Source organism: Amborella trichopoda, chromosome 7, assembly GCF_054954075.1.
Source record: "Amborella trichopoda isolate Santa Cruz 75 chromosome 7, AtrichopodaSantaCruz75HAP2 v2.0, whole genome shotgun sequence".
NCBI lineage: Eukaryota > Viridiplantae > Streptophyta > Magnoliopsida > Amborellales > Amborellaceae > Amborella > Amborella trichopoda.
This window is the reverse complement of record NC_142342.1, coordinates 40,015,621-40,038,276: the sequence shown is the minus strand read 5'-3', so window position 1 is coordinate 40,038,276 and position 22,656 is coordinate 40,015,621. Positions and strand designations below refer to the sequence as shown.

The window sequence follows — 22,656 nt, the reverse complement described above, 5'->3', positions numbered from 1 at the left end:
AACCACAATGAACTCCAACAAATATAAACTCCTCTCTCTCTCTCTCTCTCTCTCTCTCTCTCTCAACAGAAGTACCATGAACCATGTGTAACACTCGCTAAACAACACTGCATCTTTTTGTATCTCACAAATCCAATAAACAAACATTTTGCTACATTGAAATATTTTAATTTTTACTAATTAAAATGTAGAAATAATAAATAGGAGAGAGCATCCATGCATAAAGAACAGTTATTTAAAAATTAAAAGCTTGTCATAAAAAAAGTACTTGCAAAAATTAACTTAAGTAACCAAATCAAAGCCATTATTAACTTAGGTGATGCAGGAAGAAAAAAAACTGAAACAATAAAAATAAAATAAAAAAATAGTTGAGAGAATATACCCTATTTCAAGATCTGCAAATGAATCCACCCCAAAAACAAAATCTACAAGATAATCCACCCCAAAAACAAGGTCTGCAAGGGAATCCATCCCAAAAAGTAATTTTGGACCTGTATTCAGACCCGTCGAGTCCCAAGTCTGGTCAAATCCATTACTACCCTATGACTATGAGGTTTTTTTTTTTTTATTGTTTTGCCCTTTATTTTATCATTATATACCTATGACTATGAGCTTTTTTTTTTTTTTTTGTCAATAATACCATAAATGTTGCCAATATTGTGACAATATGAACACCTAGCACATGCTTAAAGACACATGATTGCCATCATATGCCCTATGACTAGGGGTATAGGTCGAGTATACCTGTTATGTCCCAGGTCTAGTCGGCTCCATTGCCATCCCTATGTTTGAGTGCATTTTCTGACGCTAAAGCCTCTACAAGGTTTAGATAGGATCAAACTCTGAAAAACTAACTCTCTAAACTCACCCACACCTCAGATGCTCTGTAAACAAGGCATGATGCATGAAAGAAGCATCAAAGTTTTCTATATGAACTGCCCGGCAATTGGACATTGAAAATCACTCATACCATTTTGGTGCTGGTTAAACCATAAACAGAAATAGGTACCAAAATATGGTACTTAATAATGTAGGGTTTATATGGCCTTTAAAGGCCTTATGAGTGTGCAATGAAAAACATTTATTATAGTAGAACACAAATTCAGTGAGAGTATGGTCCCTCGTGGACCATACTAAGCAATTGATGTTTGCTAATATTGGACTGTGCTTGACGATCTAGGCCAGTCGGTTGAAAAACCAAGGTACCTTGACATAAAGAATATACCTAGAAGGGTTTTGGGTTAGCCCTTGATGAGGTCAGAGCTTATGCCTGGATGAGTGAGCCGAGGGACTGTGTGACCCTTATGTGTGATGGTAGGCCTACAGAGACGAGGGTCAAATCATCATCCATGTTCCATCACACGGCATGCATATCAATAGATCATTCGAAAAATCCAGTTATCCACCTTTCAGTGAAGTGTATGCATGTGCGAGAGAGATACCCCTATGTACCATAGAGTTGTGGTCACATCAGGTCATGGTGACCTTGACTCTTCTCTAGGGGAGGACCTATAATCCACAGACTGAGATTACGACCCCTTGGCTCATCAGTCAGACTTTGGTGACCTGCTAATAAGCCCCTACTTAGACTGTGGGTCATGAGAAACAATGGGTTGGTTTGATAAAGCAAGTGTGGTCTGTAGTTCCCAGTTGAAGGTAAAGTATCCTGTGATCGTTGATAAAATTTTTGAACTATATGGATCCACTTCCCGTCATATTAATTTAACTGTATTCATTTTATTATATAAATTATTTTAGATTTATTATTTGAATTTTAATAAATCTTTTAATATTTTATTTATCATTTTTGGAATTATAAAAATGAAGTTATTGATTTTACAAATTAAATAAAATTCGAATAATGTTGAAAGACTATTTTAAAATATTTATAAAATTTTTATGGGGGCCAATAGTGCACATGGGCCCACCATGTGGCAAATGGGTGGGGGCCCACATATGCCACATGTGGGTGGCACGCCCCACCCATTGCTTCATTTGTAATTACTTTGATATCTAGTTTTGTAATTTTTGGAAAGTTCATCTTATAAGCACATGGTCAAATATTGTTTGGGAAATATTGACCATATCTTATATTGATTATTGATAGCATATCTTGACATGATATTTCTTGGTATATTCTTATGGAATATATGAGATGGATAATGCAATTTTATGGAATGTATGATATCTTTAATAGATTTAATTTATTTAAATATATTGATGGGAAAATGGTTTAAGGAAAAGGGGATAATGGTTCATGCATTTTCCATAATGTTGATGGCCCATTTATGGAATGAAGGGCTCATATCTCTCACCCCGCAAGTCACCTTGATCAACGGTCCATATTCAATTTCAAGAAAAAGATAAACTATGGGAAACCTTAAAAAAACCCTGGACCTAAATTGCACTATAAATATAAGTGCTTTCCCCCTATCTCAGCACACCTCTCTCTCCCCCATAAACTCTCTCTCTCTCTCCTCTCAGGCTTTCTCTCTCTAACCCTTTCTCTCTCCTAAGACCTATAGGGGGCATGCCCCAACCCTAGGTCTGCTTTTATCTTTCATTTGACCTAAAAATACTAAGGGTTGATAAAATTAGGGTTTGAGCCTAGTTCTTTTGGAGTTAGGTTTTTGTAGAAATTTAAGGGTGGTTACCTAGTTTTGACGAAATTAGCTTTTTCGGTTTGATATTGAAGCGAGACCACTGATCCCGCGCCATTAGATGTGGTGACTCGGTGTGAGGTGTAATAAACCCGCTGAGGTAATCTCCGGCATCTTCTCTTTTACTTACTTTGCTCTTTTATTTTATATTCTCAAGCATGTATTAAATTAGAAAAATGACATCAAGTGGTTAAGTTTTATTTTTATTGTTGTGCTGTTTTATTTTGATATATTTATTTATTGTAAAAGACCATCTGTAAGTGATCTTTTTGGCAAAATAAAAAGGGATGATTATTATCGTTAAAAAAAAAAAAAATTTGTAGTCCCTTGATAAAGATGACATAGGTCTTTCTTTCATTAGTATCAGAGCTGGTTTTACTTGATTGCTATTAGGAGTCTTTTTCTTATTTTTCTTTGCTTGAGAATAAAAAGGTATGGCTACTCGTACTTTCATCTCAGAGATTCTGAAAGCCGAAAAATTTGATGGGACCGACTTTGCTTTATGAAAAAAATTAAATTAAATTTGTGCTTTATGATGAAAACTTGCATAAAGTACTCTTTGAGGACCGGCCTCGTCGTCTAACTGACGACTCATCTCAAGAAATCAAAGATGAGTATGCCAATTAGAACAGGAGGAACCTGAGATGCAAGCACATTCTTTTATTTACTATGACTGACTCATGTGCTTCTGAGTATGAGTCAATATATACTGCAAGTGAGATTTATGATAAACTTGAGAGAGAGAGTATGTTGAACCCTCTCTTATGAAAAAAATCATGACTATGAGGAGGTATAATGAGTTAAAGATGGCAAAAGGTACCAAGTTTGCAGATCATGTGCATGTCTTTCGTACGCTTGTCAGATAGCTAGAAGACACATGCATGAAACCCAATGAATCTATGCAAGTTATTCATCTTATTCATCTTAGGAAGTGAACAGAAAGAAAGCACCAAAACTGGAGGAGCTCATCACTACAATAAAAGCAGAAGAGGAGAGGAAAAATTCAAGGCAACTACTGACAACAACTCCAAGAGAAGTCATGCATATGGTAAAATATCCACATTCTTTTAAATTTAAGAAAGGAAATGGAAGAAATAATTTTGAGAAAAAAAAAAATTTCAAAATGAGAGATTTTAGAAATAAAGGAGCAAGGAGCGAGACTCGAACTTGCTTTATTTGCAAGAAGGTGGGCCGCATAGCTAATAGTTGTCGGTTCAACAAATCTGGAGGGACCAACAAGGAATTGGCATGTGTGGCTTTTGAGTCTATGCTGGCTGACCCAAGAGAACTTCTTGGTGTTTTGACTTGGGGGCTATGGCCCATATCACAAACACCAAGAATGGTTTCCGTTCTTCGATTCCTATGGGGCCAGGACAGCAACATAACATATTTACTTGAGAGGAAATCATAAGACTGATGTACTTGGAGTTGGAGATTTCGAGCTGAAAATGAAGAGTGGGAGCACCTTGATCATAACGCAAGCACTTTATGCTCCTGATATGAGGAAGTGTTTGGTTTTGGTTCCTAAGATGTCTGTGGCTAGATTTATAACCACTTTCATTAGGGAGAAAGTGGTGGTTAAGAAGGGAAAAGATGTGATCATGACTGGACGACTTATAAATGGGCTATTTACTATTGAAATAAAAGAGGACATTGCTTATGTCTCGTCCCCTAATGAATTAGATGCTACCCTGTGGTATATGAGGTTAAGACACATTAATGTCAAATGAATGGAAAGATTGAAAAAGGACGGGATTCTTCAAAATTGTAAGAGAGATTTATCGAAAGTGTGCGAGTCATGTGTGCAAGGAAAATTAATAAGAAAAAATACCACCAGGGCAAAAAGAGCTATTAGCGTATTAAAAATAATTCATAGTGACATATGGACCTATGAATGTGACCACAAAAAGTGAAAAAAGATATTTTATCTCTTTTATAGATGACTACTCGTGATTTGGCCATGTGTATACAAAATCAGAAGCCTTAAAAAAATTCAAAGAATATAAGGCCAACGTAGAGAATCAAACCAACCTGAAAATCAAAGTTCCAACCTGAAAATCAAAGTTCATCTGACATTTTCAAAGAACTTTATGTTGAAAATGGAATTATCCATCAATATACTATCAATATACTATGCCTTATACTCCCAAACAAAATGGTGTAGCTGAGAGACGGAATAGGACCTTAGTTGAAATAGTAAGAAGTATGACGGGGCATGCAATTCTTTCTTTAGACTGTTGGGAAGAAGCCGTGTTGACGGCATGCTACATCCTTAATCGGACTCCCACAAAAGCTGCCCCACTTACTTCTCACAAAATTTTCACAGGTCGTACTCCCTCCCTTGAACACTTGAGAGTTTAGGGTTGCTCAGCCCATGTCCTTTTCCCATATCAAAATAGAACCAAATTGCAACACAAAACTATCAAAACCATTTTCATTGGTTACTCAGTTCATGGTAAGGGGTATCGATTCTACAACCTTGAAACTGGAGCGGTTAATGAAAACCGCGATGCTCACTTATTCGAAGAAGAGTTCCTTGAAGTAAGGGTGAGTAGAAAACAAGCTGATTTTTATGAGGATGCCAAAAATAAGGATGTGATTCGAGACCCTGAACCTAAAACTTTTAAACCAACCCTACCTTAACCTGAAGTCCCTAAAGAAAGTGAACTTTTACTTGAACCAAGACGAAGTAACCGAGTCTATAGAACACCCCTATACCTAAAACGATTTGTCTACTTTGGGGAACATTTTGATAGGGTTGGGGAAGATCCAAATTCAGAACCTAAAACTTACCGTGAAGCCTGGACCTGTCCTGAAAGGGAATACTGAGTAGAAGCCATGAAAGATGAGTATGCTTCCATTAACCAAAACCATGTATGGGAATTAGTACCTCTACCTCAAAAGCGTAAGGTCATTGGTTGTAAGTGGATTTTCAAGAAAAAGTAGAACTTTGAAGGGAAAATAGAAAAAATACAAAGCTAGGTTGGTTGCAAAGGGCTTCACCTAGAAAAAAAAGATAGATTATGAGAAAATCTTTTTCCCTGTTGCCAAATTTCCATCCATCCGAATCTTTATAGCTATAGCAACCCATTTTGACTTTGAGGTTCATCAAATGGATGTCAAAACAACATTTCTAAATAGGGATTTAAAATAAGAAATTTACATGACCGAACCTGAGGGATTTGAGGAGAAAGGGAAAGAGAACCTAGTATGCAAACTTAATAAATCTCCTTAATGACCTGAAACAAGCATCGCAACAATGGTACATAATATTCCAATAGACCCTCGCTCTTGCTGGGTTCTCTACAAATAATGATGATTATTGCATATATCAAAAGGCCAGTGGAAGTGATGTGATATTTATATCGTTATATGTGGATGATATGTTAATAGTTAGTAGCTCAATTGCTCTAGTAGTATAAACGAAAATTTCCCTTGCACAACACTTCGATATAAGGGATTTTGGAGAAGCTTCATATGTGTTGGGCATCAAGATAATAAGAAACATGAGAGAGAAGACTATCCAACTTTCCCAGACAACCTACTATAAGAGAATACTAAAATTTTTTGATATGAGTATGTGTAAGCCCATGTCGACCCCAATTGGCAAAAATGTGAAGCTTAGTAATATAATGTATCCTACCAAAGACATGGATATAAGAGGTATGGAGAGAATGTCATACAGGAGCGCAGTTGGGTCCCTTAAGTACACGATGACGGGAACAAGGCCTGACTTATCGTTCGTCATGAGTCTGGTGAACCGTTTCCAAAGCAATCTAAGAGATGAGCATTGGAAAGCAGTTAAAAGAATTCTCAGATATTTAAAGGGGGTCATGAACTTTACACTCACATATAAACGAGGAACTAAAATAGCAATAGAGAGATATTCAGATGCAAGATATTTCGCGGATCCAGATGATGCGAAGTCTACATCTGGGTATGTGTTTATGCTTGAAGGGGGTACAGTTTCTTGGAAGTCCAAGAAATAAGATATTGCGGCTTTGTCCACCATGGAATCCGAGTATGTAGCATGCTGTCTAGCAGCCAAGGAGGCCGTGTGGATTAAAAAGTTTTTTAATCAACTTAATTTTCATCATGTACGTTGTGAAGCAGTACAAATTTTCTACGACAACACGGCGGCTATTTGTATTTCTAAGGAGCCTCGGTTTCACGAGAATTCCAAGCATATCAAGCTATACTTCTATCACCAAAAAAATAAGGTGAGATTGAAAGAGATCGAGATCAGCTACATATCTACATATTTGATGATTGCAGACTCTCTGACTAAGGAAGTTGTCCCTAATGTTTTTGTAAGACATGTGAGAGAAATGGGGATGAGAGAAAGTGAGGAAGAGAGAATGCAAAGCCTTCAAAGGCCAAGTGGGAGATATTGGGTTTATGTGGCCTTTAAAGGCCTTATGAGTATGTAATGAAAAACATTTATTATAGTAGAACATAAACTCAATGGGAGTGTAGACCATCGTGGACCATACTAAGCAAATGATGTTTGTTGATACTAGACTGTGCCTGACGATCTAAGCCAGTCGGTTGGAAAATCCAAAGTACCTGGGCATAAAGAATAAATCAAGAAAGGTTTTGGCTTAGCCCTTAACGAGGTCGAAGCTTATACTTGGATGAGTGAGCCGATAGACTGTGTGACTCTTGTGTGTGATGGTAGGCCTACAGAGACGGGGGTCAAATACTCATCCATATTCCATCACATGGCATGCATATCGATAGATCGTTCGGGAAAGCTAGTTATCCACCTTTGGGTGAGGCGTATGCATGTGCGAGAGAGATACCCCTATGTACCACAGAGCTGTGGTCGCATCAGGTCGTGGTGACCTTGACTCGTCTCTAGGGGAAGACTTGTAATCCACAGACTGGGATTGCGACCCCTCGGCTCATTGGCCAGGCTTTGGTGACCTGCTAATGAGCCTTGCTTGGACTGTAGGTCATGGAGAACACTGGGTCGGTTTGATAAAGCAAGTGTGGCATGTAGTCCACAGTTGAAGGTGGAGTACCCTGTAATCGTTGATAGAATTCCTGAACCATGTGGATCCACTTCCCATCATATTAATTTAATTGTATTCATTTTATTATATAAATTAATTTAGATTTATTATTTGAATTTTTATGAATCTTTTAATATTTTATTTATGATTTTTGGAATTATAAAAATGAAGTTATTGATTTTACAAATGATATAAAATTCAAATAATGTTTAAATACTATTTTAAAATATTTATAAAATTTTCATGATGGCCCATAGTGTACATGGGCCCATCATGTGGCAAATGGGTGGAGGCCCACATATGCCACATATGGGTGGCACGCCCCACCCATTGCTTCCTTTGTTATTACTTTGATATCAAGTTTTGTAATTTTTAGAAAGTCCATCTTATAAGCATACGGTCAAATATTGTTTGCGAAATATTGACCATATCTTATATTGATTATTGATAGAATATCTTGACTTGATATTTCTTGGTATATTCTTATGGAATATATGAGATGGATAATGCAATTTTATGGAATGTATGATATTTTTAATAGATTTAATTTATTTAAATATATTGATGAGAAAATGTTTTAAGGAAAGGGGGATAATGGTTCATACACATTCTATAATGTGTATGACCCATTTATAGAATGGATGGCTCAGATCTCTCACCCCACAAGTCACCTTAATCAGCGGTCCATATTCAATTTCAAAAAGAGGCAAACTATGGGAGACCCTAAAAAAACCCTAGACTTAAATTTCATTATAAATAGGGGTGCTCTCCCCCATCTCAACACACCTCTCTCTCTCCCATAAACTCTCTCTCTCTCCTCCTTAGGGGCCACGCCCCTCTCTCTCCTCTCAAGTTTTCTCTATCTAACCCTTTCTCTCTCCTAAGACCCATAGGGGGCATGCCCCAACCCTAGGTCTCCTTCTGTCTTTCTCGTGACCTAAAAATACTAAGGGTTGGGAAAATTAGAGTTTGAGCCTAATTATTTTAGAGTTAGGGTTTTGTAAAGATTTAAGAGTGGTTACCTAGTTTGGCCGAAATTAGCTTTTCCGGTTTGAGATTGAAGCTAGACTGCTGATCCCACACCATTGGATGTGGTGAGCCGGTATGGGGTGTAATAAGCCCAATTGAAGGAATATCCGGCATCTTCTCTTTTATTTACTTTGCTCTTTTATTTTATATTCTCAAGTATAATATTGAGTTATAAAAATGACATCAAGTGGTTGAGCTTTGTCTTTATTGTTGTCCTGTTTTATTTTGATATATTTATTTATTGTTAAATATCATCTCTAAGAGATTTTTTTGCCAAAATAAAAAAGGGTGATTATTATCATTTAAAAAAAAAAAAAAATTTGTATTCCCCTAGGAAATATCACATAAATCTTTCTTTCAAATAAATCTTGCTCAGAAGAGTATAAAATTTTTCGTTGAATCATAAAATGGGTTCAAATAGCTCTACATAATCGAAACCAACAACTTCGAATGACAAACATAACAAGTTCTGATTTCACTGCAATTTTCAATGGTGCAACAATCCTCAGAAACTGCAGCGAAAATTCAAACGCTATTGAAGGGCAGTTCAATGACAGAGGGGAACTTCGAAGGTCAATGGATCATATGGAAATATCAATCTCTGAGATTTGAGTTTAAATATGTGTAATTTCTCAAAACAATTATTCACTGCGGGTATTCGAAAATTCATGTCTTTGTCCTCCAAACCATCAAGGTCTGGGGATAAACTTAGGTAATTCAGAGGTTATCAACTCAGCACAGGTCATGTGACCCATGAACAAATTGCAATGATCATGGAATCAAGTTCAGTAACTTAAGTGTTTCATGTAGAGTGACTTAGAATGTGTTTCATACCCTGACTTCACTTTAAGAATAATTTTTTGAAGGCGGCTGCATTTGAATAAGACATTATTTAAACTTTTTCCATTATTTTCGATGACCCTACCATAATAATGGTTTTGTAAAGCGCGGGCTTTTGGTGCAACACACACCTAATCAAATGCGGTCTCCATAAAAAATGCTTCGCAGATATGAGTTCTGGATCTAAACTTCATAGGTGGATAATCTTGATCAACATTTAAAAAGCCAGTTCAGATTGCCGAATTGGGCACAAGACGAATTTGAGTCAGCCAAGCCGACTTCGGCAGCGTCAAAAATAAAAAATAAAAAATAAAAAAGGAAAAGGATAAAAGCTATAGAAAAGTCATAAAATGATAAAACAAAAACTAATATTTGATTTGAAACAATAGAAGATGTAAATCAAAATCAAATATCAAAATAAATAAAAAAATTATTTTGAGAAGAAAATGGCAAAAAAAAGCACGAGCATGAATATTTGTGTTTTTTATTTGAAAATGTCGTTGGGATTTTGTAATAGAAATTTTTTGGAACAAACTTTAATGAATTTGGTGAAACAAAAAGGCGAGAAACCAAATATTTTTTTATTTTGGGTTAAAATAATGCTCGAGATTTTGACAGTAGATCTCTTCCAACAAGGGCTTTGATGTATTAGGTTTTATAAAGTTTTACTGACACCCTATTCCCAGAAAGTTGGCAGCTCCTTCCCTTATCCGGGATTAATGTCAGAAGAAAAATACCAAAATACTTCTAATACCAGTTGAATTCCCGTAAGAATTAGAACATGTTTTGGAGGTTATATCTAAAATAAAAACACCCCTAGTACTAGTCAAATTCTCGTAGGAGTTGGAAAATATTTCAGAAGTTAAACATAATGACAATGGATGTCCGAGATCTCGAGGCACGAGTGGAGCTCGCTTCCTTCGAAGTGTTGATTATCCTTACCCAAAATAATTCCGAGATGCAATAGAGTTTCTGGTGAACACGCCCTCAGAATACAGCCAAATCGGAAAAGTCTTTCTAAGAAATTGAGTTGCATTCGCTTAAAATCACAAGAAGAACTTACTGATACAAGAGCTAAATTTGACAGCAAAAATAGAGTTGAAAGCGCAAGTCGCTCTCCTAGTTTCGAATTCTTGTTTCTCTTTAGTGCCTCACCTCAAAACACTACCAAGTCCTTGATTTTCTTCTATGAGTTCGTTATCTCTCTTAATGCATCACCTCAATCACTACGAACATCCTGATTTTATTGTGAGTTCACTGTTTTTCTTAAAGCCTCACTGACCTTTTTGGTACCTGTATTTTTCTCTCTTGATTCATGTTACAAAGCCCTTTTATACGAGTTAAATAATATTTTAAAGCCACGATATGTAGTAAGTTGAGAGGGTGTAAGAGTTAGAGGGTGTAAGAGAAAAGCATGCAGAGAGAGAGAGTTGCCGAGTGTGAAGAAGGGCGTGAAAAGAGAGTTTTTCACGAGTTAATGTTAAATAATAATAATAAAGTTAAAAAAAAAAGAGTAATAATTTCATAAAATCCTTATATAGTAATATGATGCAACAATCTTAAAAAACCATCTTATAGTGATTCAAATTGAGAAAGAATTGTCAAGTTACATAGGACCACCGTCGGGAAGAGAAAGGTAATGCAAGCATGAGGCTTGCAACTTGCAACATTCAATACTGTATGAATAGACTGAAAAAGAAACAAGGTTAGAAGGTGGTGATCCAATGGCATTACATAATCATAGTGGATCAGCAAGAAAATAAAACAAAAAATGGTTTTGAAACTCATGCTTTTAAAATAAATTAACATGATCAAATAAAAATCACAATATGCTCTGCTAGAGGGGTCAAACACGAACAGCTTAGAATGAATTTTAAGTTGATTCATTGCGATTTGAGAGAGAAATTCAAAGAAAGCATAGCTAAAATTCATGAGATTTCCATGAAAAATCTAGCAAAAACTGATATTTGATGAGCATAAATTTTTTTTGGAACAAAAATGGATCAATTTATGTTTAAATGGAACAAGTTGTGGGATTCAAATATATTTGGATCAAAATATTTGATCTCAAAAATGACAAAAAAAATGGTTGCAATGCAAATTTTCAAGTTTTTTTATTTTTAATGAAAAACGATACAATGAGACCATTACTTTTGGTATAAAGTGGTCACAATTAATCTTTACTATTAGATGTGAAATTAAATGGTTATATTTATTCCATTGACCATTCACAAATTTGAAAAGAAATTTTTTCAAATTTTGAAACACACCAAAGCTATCAAATGTCAGATAAGAGGGTTATAAAAAATTGTGACCTTCTTATATCCTTTAGGTAATATAGGGTACTGGCAGACCCACCCGATTCTACACGAAATTAATTCGGCACCCAACCCCTGCCCTCTACAATCCCAAGAGAACCGTTCATGTCGGGCGAGTTTAAGAGAAACTTTTAGTTTTCAAAATACTGATATCGATGGATACAATCATGAATCTAAAAAATATTATTATAAATTTTAAAAATAATTTATTTTAAACTTGATTTCTATATCATTTTTTTTTAAAATAATTTATTTTAAACTTGATTTCTATATCATTTTTTTAAACTTGATTTCTTTCTTTTTTTTTATGAGCTTCAAATTCATGGATCTCGAGCACTGACTCCAAATATGTTTTTTAGATCCAAAATTTTATAAGCAAACGCTTTGGAGTGACTCCATTGATCTTTTATCTTTTTAAAATTCCACACTCAATTAGACCAAGGGCCACGTCATCATACAAATTGATGTACGAAATGACGTTACATTCAACATCGCTGTTCAACCGTCTATTTGACGGCCACGATGCTTGTGACTACTGTTTTCCTATAATCATGACCATTATTTCGTGCTTTATTCCATTTTAGTGAGACAAGCTAGGAAATGAAAGTGGAAGACGTTTTGATAGGGTTTCAGCGATATCAAACTAAACTAAGTAAAGCCTCACTTCAAAACTCACAAAAAAAATTGGAGTTTTTTTTTTTTGGGTAAATTAGTGGGGGAGAAAGTCCCTACCCAATTTTCATCAATAGATAAGAAATCGAAAGTTTACAACTCATTACCGTAAAACCCTAGAACAGAGCAGCTGTACCAATCATGAGTTAAAGCAAGGCAAATGAAATCCATCGGATGAGAATACCAAATAGTAGCTTTTTGATAAGATGTAGCCATCTTTGTAAAAATATCAGCCGCCATATTGGCTTCACGAAAGATGTGGGAAATGGACCACCACACTTAAAGAGACATTGTCGACAATTTACCGTCACCGTTCGTAACTTTCATGGAGGTCACTAGCAGTCATGAATAACATTAACGAGCAATGTTGAGTTGCTTTCAATCTAAATAGGGTAGCACTGTAGCTGATTAACAAGGATTAATCCTTCTTTCAAAGTACAAAATTCTACATAATTATTAGAGGCGATTCCAACTACAAGAAAGCACCATTAGAATTCCTAATAACACCACCCACTTGCTTGGCCTGGGTTATGCATGGAAGCCCCATCAATGTTTATCTTGAAGTGATCAGGGCTAAGAAATGACCATGCTACCGAAAATTGTAGTTGAAACATCAAATTGATCATCTTGGGCTAGAGCATTATAGTACTGAAAAAAAACTAGGACGTCAACTCTTAAATTTAGTGTATTTTGTAACTCATTATCTAGACTATTTATTTTTAAAAATAAGTGTTCACAGATCCAAAAGATTTGCCATTTTTTGAACTTCCAATCTCATAGTCGGTATTGGAATTTAATTTTAGAGACATCATGAAGATTTTTTATGCCTAAAGTTCTTTTCATATGGAGATGCGAGTTGATACTCTTCATGGTTTTCATTAAACCTAGGCCCTATAGAAACTGCTTCTAATAAAAATAGAAAAAAATAGAAATAGAAAAAAAAAGATGAAGTTTCTATAAGGCCTACTCTTTATGAAAACAAAATAAAGTTTCGTCTCAAATCCACATCTGAAAAGCATTTTGCTTATTGAAAATCTTCATCATAGTTCTAAAATCAATTTATAACACACAATAAAATTTGAAATTAAAAAAATGGTACAAATCTTGTGGATTTATTAATATTATTTTAGAAAGAAATAGATAGTCTAGATGATTTGTTGCAATATACATTATTTTTAATTTTTTTTTTTATTTTTTTATTTTTTTAAGACTATAATATTCAAGTTGAGATGATCAATTTAAAAGTTTTCAACACTTTAATCGTAATATTTGATGAATGATGAGGTCAGCCTTTACTTATTTTGGTAGGCTTGCAGCCCCATCCACCCATTTTAAAAAAAGAATACCTTCGAGAGAGGGCGGGGAAGGACCGGCCTCGGTAGCCGCTGTAAACCAGCTGGGAGCTACTTGGCATCAGTTGAGAGAGAGAGAGAGAGAGAGAGAGAGGAAGAAGAGAAGAGAGAGAGAGAGAAAGAGGAAGAAGAGAAGAGAGAGAGAGAGAGATATGGATTGGTTGCTTGGTAGGAAGGGGCCATCAGGCTTCTCTTATTCTTCAACAGCAGAGCAAGTAACAGAGGGCATCGATGCTACTGGTCTTACTGCCATTGTTACAGGTGGCCCTTTTACTTCTTTTTCTCTCATGGGTTCTTTACCTGCTTGTCTTTCTGAATTTTTTGGCTTTTCGCCTCTTCTGCTTATCTGCTTATCTGAGTATTAATTCCTCTGCAAATTTACATTTTTGTAGTTTTAAATTTCTTCTCTCTCTGTTGGTGGTTCTTGATTTCCTCTCTTTCTCTCCCTCTCTCTCCTTCTCTCCAATTTCTTGTGAAAAATCATAAAAAGCATTTGCATCCTACAAAAACTGAACCACAGTTATTGGGTTTCTCGCTTTTGTCGATATCCTAAGACCCATATTTTTCATTTTCTCTCTAAACTTCTGAAATGCATGGAGGTTTCCTGAATTCCATTGTATTATAATGAATTCTTGTTACAAACGAATCTCTTGCATAAATCCAGTATTGTTTAGTTTCACTCATCAATTTTGGAGGGAAAATTTGTGATTGATGCAGCTTAATATCTATGATTTTGTATATTTTAGTTGCCTAGATAATTATTCATGGCTCTAAAATCTTTCTCAATTGAACTATTTTTGTGTTCCTGTTAAATTGGTAGAGAAAAAAAAAAAGCAGCTATGTTTTCTTAATATTCTGCTTTTAAAAAATCCTCAAGTGCAGTTGGATTATTACATACATGACCCATCTAATATCCAGTCTCAGTGTACTGCATTACAAAGCACATGATAGCACTGCTGAATCATCACGGAAAGCGTCAACGACCGCCTTAACATTATAAACCTTGCATTGGTTCTTCACACAAAATTATTAGGATGGTTGTGAATTTATTTTGGGTGACATGTGTGTAAATACTGGCCTTGACCCTTATGAAGGAAGAATCATTAGTGCCCTAATTGTGGGGATTGAGATGCCGAAATTTAAAAATCTAGATCCCTTTCCAAGGCGCTGGGGCGAAATTCTGGAGCAGGATTGCCACCTATGTTGGGTGATCCCGGCAACTATGAAGCGATCCAAATGTCATGATCAAGGATTGTCTTGGGTGGGAGGCGTTGAAAGAATAGTGGGATTTCCTCATTTTGTAGGCTTCACTATCTATTCTTCATAAAAGTTGAGATTGGTAGGAAGATACAGAAGTAGGGTGGATTATGAATGATCTCTGTTAAATCACTCTTTTATTAATTTTTGGTTGGGTGCCTGAACATCTCCAAGACATCTGATTAGGGTGTTCTGATCCCTCATGGGATGCTAACCTTTCGCTAGATAGCAAAGATTGACAAGATGTTGACTGAAGGATCATTTTAGAATTGGGGTTAGCATTTTCCCAACTTAGTATTTTAACACACGAAACACCAAAGAAACTACGGATCATTTGTTTATACACTAGAAATTAACACAAAGGGATGTCATTTTTTATATCAATAAAAATGATCTAGAGCTTCTTTCTAGATATATTTGATGACTTACGTGTGATGCTGGCTGTGGTAGCAGCTTACTTAGTTACTTGCCTGTTTCCTTGCAAGAGGTATGTTCTTAGGAAAATGTGGCCTTCTGTAATATTTTAGGGAATATATCTAAGAGTAAGTCAAATTTTTGATAGAAAGAAACTATCTAAAACTAAAAAGAGCCAGTGAAGGGAAAAGGTACAAACCCAGTAGAATTTGTCTTATCCTTTGCCATCTCTTTTTTAACCTATTTCACGAATCATATTATTTAATTCTTATATTGATCTCTTTTCTACTTGTAGGTGCTTCAAGTGGTATAGGTATTGAGACTTCTCGTGTACTTGCTTTGAGAAGAGCAAATGTAATCTTGGCTGTCAGGAATGTGGCTGCTGGTCAGGAAGTTAAAGAAACAATAATTAAGCAGAATCCTTCAGCAAAACTTGATGTTATGGAGTTAAATCTTAGTTCTATGGCATCCGTGAGGAAGTTCGCATCTGAATTCAACTCCATGGATCTTCCTCTAAACATTCTAGTGTAAGGAAATGCAATACAAATGGGGCTATATTTTCCATGAACATATTTTATGACTATATCTTTCTGGTGGTTTTAACTGTTAAAAAAGTTGAACTTCAACTGAGACTCAATCTGAGCCAAAAGGTTAGTTGACTAGGCAGGTTTTTCATTTTTCGAAAAAAATAATGAAGATTCAGAACATTGGAAGAATAGCAGTTCCCCTCTCTCTCTCTCTCTCTCTCTCTCTCTCTCTCTCTCTCTCTCTCTACTCTGAGTGAGCAAGAGTTGGAGAAATGCTCCAGCTTAAAAGTAAAAAAAAGGCAAAACTCACATTTGTTAGTAAGACTGAGAGAGTCTGATTGTCAACTCATTGAGGTTATTTAAAACTTGGGAAAACCCAACGTCTACACTTTTACAACTCAAAAGACCACCATGTCGAGTAGAATCGGCTTCTAACCTGATTTTTTATTCATGCTTGTAAAATAAAATGGCTTTTTCAAACTAAATACCATTTCTTGTTTCATTAAATTGGAAGAATGGAATTGATCATCTCTTCTTCTTTACTGGAAGTAATAATGCAGGGGTTATGGGAACACCATTCCAGCTTTCTGAGGATGGAATAGAACTGCAATTCGCCACGAATCACATAGGTGTGAAGATCTTGGATTATCCTTCTGCATGCCTGTAGATGCTGCTGCCCTTTTAAGTTACTAATCCATCTCACTTATTGGACATGGTAGGGAAAGTGCACCATACCCCAACATGGTTGGACATATTGGAGTATGGTCCATATACGGACACTTGGTTGCGAGTTGATCCCCAACCATTCATTCGAGGGAATGGATGGTGAATATGGAGTATTGTATACAATAGGCATAATTTATTCGACCATGGTATACTTTCTCAATGTGATTACCCGATTCACTATGTTGTTTATATTGACAATTGACAACTCACTTTTTTTTTTTATGAAGTGTGATAATTTGAGCCAATCTCCAAGAGTATTTCATGACTCTATATTTGGTCTTTTATTCAGCCTTTGAAATCAATCTTTTCTGAAAAACGAAGTATGGATTTTAAAAATGTGACAAGCTTATCTTTTATTCTTCTTTCTTGCAATGATGATATAATGTGCTATTATACTTTGAGTAAGCATGTATTGTAATATTATATTAGGTAAAATGATGTAGGTAGGAGTGGGCTTGCTAACTATCATTTTCTTGTAGGTCATTTCCTCCTGACGAATCTTTTATTGGAGAACATGAAAACTACGGCAAGGAAATGCAAAACAGAAGGAAGAATAGTGAATGTTTCTTCTGATGGTCATAAATTGACATATCGGGAAGGAATCTGGTTTGATCAAATCAATGATAAGTCAGGGTATTATTTTGCAATTTTCTTGACCAAAGATGTTTAGATGAACATTTAGAAATTTGGCTTCGTTCTTCGGGTAGGGTTCAAACTAAAATATTGAGGTCAGATTTTTTTTCAAAACAGTTTTGTTGAAAAAATATTAATGATAAATGGGAAATGATTGAATCTTTGTTGGGTTTCTGTCTGGGTCTACTGTACCTCGTAAACAATTGTAATTTCAATTTTCAACCAATTTTGTTATGGAAAAGTATACAAAGAGACCATTTACTTGTAGCACGAGGGGATCACAATGTCCTTCAGATTTCAATATTGATTGGTTTTGAGCATGTCATTGACTAGACTCAGAGTTCAAAAATAAATTTGTGGAACTTCATGACACACCCCAAGCCATCCAATTTGATATCTATTGTCTAGAGGTAATTGCGACCTCTTTGTAAGAAAGATAAATGGTCTCGTAGTACTCAATCCCTTTTGTTATAGTTATCTCACGTTTGTTCAAGTGATCAATGAATTGTAACAGGTAAGTTAATCGTTTATTTTCCATCATCAGTGAATGATTCCTTTCACTTGGCCTGCTTTGCCTAGTGTATATCAATGAATTGTGAACTGTTAGAAAAAAATAAATCCAAACCTGGCATCTTAGTCCCATGCCCTAAGCCCCTAACTGATTTGGCCAAAGTAACAAGTTCATTAATTATGGATTTCTCTATTTGCCCACCCATTGCCATTTCTATCAGGCCCGAAATCTCTGTATAACTGAAATCTGCCAGAATACTTGCACTTGGATATCTGATGTTGTCAAATTAGATTGTTCTCCCCATCGTAAGCTCATTTCTCTCTCCTGTTATTGTACATCACGAGATCCTTTCTCAGAAACCTTTTATTGGGTATTCTAAAAGTGAGCTTTTTGCCACTTTTCTTATTTCCGTAATTATCTTTTTCTCAACCTGCAGGTATAGTTTTATTTTCGCGTATGGCCAGTCAAAGCTTGCTAACATACTGCATGCTAATGAGCTTGCAAGGAGATTAGTGGTATCTTCTTAACTCACACACAGAGGATTAGTCTGCAAAGTGTTTTTAGTTCAAATTTTCAAATTGTTTTCTAATTGTTAATTAACTTTCATCCATTAATCTTTAAATCTATCTGTCGACTAACTTTGGATGACTTGTTATGCAAATCTGACACAAATTTCATATTTACCAAAAAGAGGACCGCTTTCTAATTATTCTTAAATACAAAAATGCTTCTTTGACATCAGCTTCCTGTTTCTAGGATCCTGCTGACATAATTTGTACACTGATTTTTATTTATTTTTTTCTGTTTGAGCAGGAAGAAGGGATAGACTTAACTGCAAACTCAGTGCATCCAGGAGCCATAGTAACTAATCTTTTGCGCCATCACAGCTTTCTAAATGGTGAGGTATTCCTTAATAGGATCTAGTTTTATGTTGTCAATTGTTACATCCGAAGAAAACAATTTAAATTGGAATTTAGTTTCAATTTTTTTTACAAGATTGCATTTGCAGTCTCATTCAAGAGATAAGAGTATATCTTCACCTTATAGTTTTCTTTTTCACATTCATATATTTAGTGAAAAATTAACTTTTGGTAGGATTTTTGTCCTTGGATACTGAATAAGACAATGACATTGAATGGTGATAGATCAGAAAGGGTACCAGTGGATCATGGTTGAAGCTAGTAAGAGAAGTGGGCAAGAATGATATGTAAACGTTGCTAAAATGGTATTTGGGATTGATCTATATTATAATTGCTCAATTCTGAAGTGAATTCTTGATGATATACCTCATACAAGTATGGTAGGCTACATCATATAAAGAATGTCCCATTATGGTTAGCATCTGTTAGTTGTTGATCATTGGCGTATGGGTTTCCTTTTGGTTTCTCTATTCTCATGTTAACATAGAGATTGGCATGTGCCAGTTGAGCTTTTCAACATATATGTGCATAAACATATGCAAACATACAACATATATACATATGCATACGCATGCAAACTTCTTACACATACATCTGTGTATTGTTTATACATATGGATACATGGATATGTTTGTCTAAATAAGGATGCTGTGGTACATGCAAAGTCCACTCATGCATTCATTGTAGACCTGCATATATGTCAATGTAGAACTCCTTACACATACTGATATACATGCAATTGTATGCAAACATACATATGTATGTTTATGTGTTCATATTTTCATATTTTCATATTATATTATTATCTGTGTTTTTTACACATATATAAACGCAATAATAGGGGTATTTTTATCCAAAAATATGACAAATGCTCCCCTCAACTCATACTTCATAATATAGTTGAGCTATAGACTGTGAAAGCCACTATGAATCTGGGATTGGAAATCTCAATATTTATTTAAAATAGAATTTCTCAAATTGGAAATTGATGATACAACATGATGGTTGTTTCTCCAAGGTTAAGTTTTTAAATGGCTCGAGCCCAAAGTGATAAGAAACTGAAATTAGTTATTCAAATTCGCTTCCTTCTTCAACATGGGCCCTTAGATGAAAGAGAATATTAATAAATGGTGAAATTTTATTAAGATAGCACATAGTTTTTGTTTTTTGTTCGTATTTTGTTTGTTCGTTTTTTTTTTGGTTCTTTTTTTTTTTTTTCCTTTGGGTTAGCATTGCAGCATAGCAGTCCAATCTTTGTGTTACTTGGAAATGGAATTAATACATTCTAATCTACTTTTCAACAGAGATTTGTTTCTTCTTTTATGCATAAATCAATTCAATATAGATGTGCATCTTAGTCACTCTCTCATAGACACATAAGAGTATACATGGTATTGGAACTTAGATTGAAATAATGTATGCACTCAATATTAATCCTCGGAAATCCTACTTTTAATTCAATCCGTAGTCGTTGATATTGTGGGTTCATTCTGTAGGTATCGTGAATATGTTCGGCAAGTATGTTCTGAAAAATATACAGCAGGTAAGAGATAATACTGTTAATGACTTCTTTTCTTTTCAAGCTATACACATCCATATCTCATCGAATTCTCTCTCTCTCTCTCTCTCTCTCTCTCTCTCTCTCTCTTAGGGAGCAGCAACCACATGCTATGTTGCATTGCATCCGCAAGTCCAGGGTGTCACTGGAAAATATTTTGCAGACAGTAATTTGGCGAAACCAAGCTCACAAGCCATGAATCAGGAGTTGGCCAAGAAATTATGGGATTTCTCAATGGGCCTGATCTGTTGCTGCATCTCTTAATTCGTAAATGAATTGATGCTTTTCAAGGATGAGCTTGGGTACTACATCTTCCAGTTCAGGAATTTGCTGGCTTTCTGAAATATTTTGAAGCAATCAAATTGTGGAGTTCAATTAAGAACAGGGAAAATATGGGGGTGTACATAGGATTTCACAAAAGATATGGTTTTTTCATGTTATTTTTACTTAATTGCATAAAAGAAGAAATTCTATGATGTTCTGATAATCTCGATAGTTTTTTAAATGGCTATTCTAAACTAAGAGTTTTCAACCATTGAGAAAATAATCCAAGCATTCAGCCTTCAAGTCCTAGGTGAAATGTACATTTTTCCTTTCTCCCTGTTGTTAAGGAGGTCAATTTTTGTTTTCTATTTGATAAAAAGAAAAAATCCCAATTCAATTGCTCCTGGAGTTGGTTAAGTTATGCTTGTGGGTTATCTATAATATTCGAAGTGGAAAAGTATACAAAGAGACTATTTACTTTTGGTATAAAGAGATCACAATCGTTCTTGTCGGTTGGATTTCAAATTAGGTGGTTGTGTTGTTGACTAAACTCAAAATTTAAAAAGAAACTTCCTGAATTTTATGACAACACAACCATCTAATTTGACATTTGATTGATAGATGAACTTGTGACACAAAGATAAATGATCTCATAGTATATAATCCCATTTGAATTTGGCTGACAAGAAGCAAACTAGTATAGAGCTATCTAACTGCTTTAAAATTGGTTGCATTGCAAACAATTAAAATGTGATGTATTCCTACTAGACTAGTTCAACAAACAATTTCTAAAATTCTAAGTTGCATGATATGAGAACCCATGCCAAAAAGTCTTTGGTTCTCTTTTAACATGAGCAGCTTAGTGGGAAAGAGATATTTTCTAGCCATACAAGCTACTCGAGAATCACATGGTACAGCCCACAAGCTTGAACCACATTTTATATCAAAACATTAAAAAAATTAAAAAAAAATTGAATCAAACTTGACATAATCTTGTAACTTCACTTGGTTGGTTGTCAAATAAATAGTTCAGCAATTCACATGATTTTGTGATTGTGGTGTTTATACTTAAGGGAGTAATTTAATGTCACAATGTCATTGTAATATAATAAAACCACAATTCTATAAATTGTAGGGGTAGCAATAGACTTGGACCCAACTCGGGACCCGGCAAGTATACCTATTGGATTTGGTGCTATCCAAAATCACCCTCATAAGGAAATCTCATATTTTGTGGGATTAAGATTGATATTGATAAGTTTTCGAAAGAAAATAGAAATCCAAAAGGATTAGGACTCTTGGATATATTTTTTGGTTTTAATATTTGTAACATCGATAGGAAGTTTTTTATTTGGTGTGGATTCCTAACCTTATATATATGGGCTGAAATTGCAGAGGATAGGTGTGTCTTATTTGGGTCATTATATAAGAATGGTTGTTCCTTTAAAGAGAGAGGGAGACACAGTCTCCTGTGCATACGATGCAATTCCTCTTAGAGAATAAAACTTCCTATGAAGAAAAACATTTGATGGTGTCTCATGAATTTTTCAGAAGATTGAAAAGCTTGTTTGAGAAGTGGTTCTCATAGAGATTTTGGGTTGTTTTTTCTTTTAGTTAGAGAGAAACTTAGTTTTTCGTTGCTCTCGTGTGTTTATTTGGTGTTGTCAGTAATGGTTGTCAGAAGTAAAAAAAAGAAAATGATAATGGTTTAAAACGGTTTGCTCAACTTGGGTTTTTGTTAAGGTTTAGAGAGGTAACTCTATGTCCCAAAATCTTTGATGTAACTTTCATTGGTATATTTGATTTCTGTTTGCCGTGCTCGTGGATGTAGCCTTTCTAGGATAAACCACATAAATCTTTGTGTTCTTGTGGTATGTGTCATGTTTTGTTTCTTATACTTTATTTGTCAAAAATCAACCCATCGGGTTTAGAGCTTCCGCGCACAACAAGTGGTATCAGA

The 22,656-nt window shown here is 35.1% G+C and overlaps 1 protein-coding gene across 5 annotated transcripts; it reads left to right on the top strand.

The window, feature by feature from the left end:
* The first annotated feature begins 13,907 nt into the window (after positions 1 to 13,907).
* On the top strand, positions 13,908 to 20,919 carry LOC18422853 (short-chain dehydrogenase TIC 32, chloroplastic). 5 transcript variants are annotated; one of them, XM_088871290.1, is made up of 8 exons: positions 13,908 to 14,147; positions 15,853 to 16,084; positions 16,634 to 16,713; positions 17,290 to 17,443; positions 18,397 to 18,466; positions 18,765 to 18,852; positions 20,371 to 20,417; positions 20,526 to 20,919. In XM_088871290.1, exons 1-8 carry the CDS (start codon positions 14,039 to 14,041, stop codon positions 20,694 to 20,696), a joined length of 951 nt encoding a protein of 316 aa, XP_088727416.1. In that variant the 5' UTR covers positions 13,908 to 14,038; the 3' UTR covers positions 20,697 to 20,919. The 5 variants fall into 5 exon arrangements, with proteins under 5 accessions (XP_088727416.1, XP_088727415.1, XP_088727414.1 ...); XM_088871289.1 differs by having other exon boundaries at positions 18,397 to 18,469; positions 18,768 to 18,852; XM_088871288.1 differs by having other exon boundaries at positions 18,391 to 18,466.
* The last annotated feature ends 1,737 nt before the right edge of the window (positions 20,920 to 22,656 follow it).

Excerpts from the sequence above, each read along its gene's own strand:
- LOC18422853 (XM_088871287.1), top strand. The coding sequence starts at position 14,039 with ATGGATTGGTTGCTTGGTAGGAAGGGGCCATCAGGCTTCTCTTATTCT. Across the intron at positions 14,148-15,852 it reads TCTTACTGCCATTGTTACAG|GTGCTTCAAGTGGTATAGGT; the intron begins GTGGCCCTTTTA and ends TTCTACTTGTAG. Across the intron at positions 17,444-18,390 it reads CAAATCAATGATAAGTCAGG|GTATAGTTTTATTTTCGCGT; the intron begins GTATTATTTTGC and ends CTCAACCTGCAG.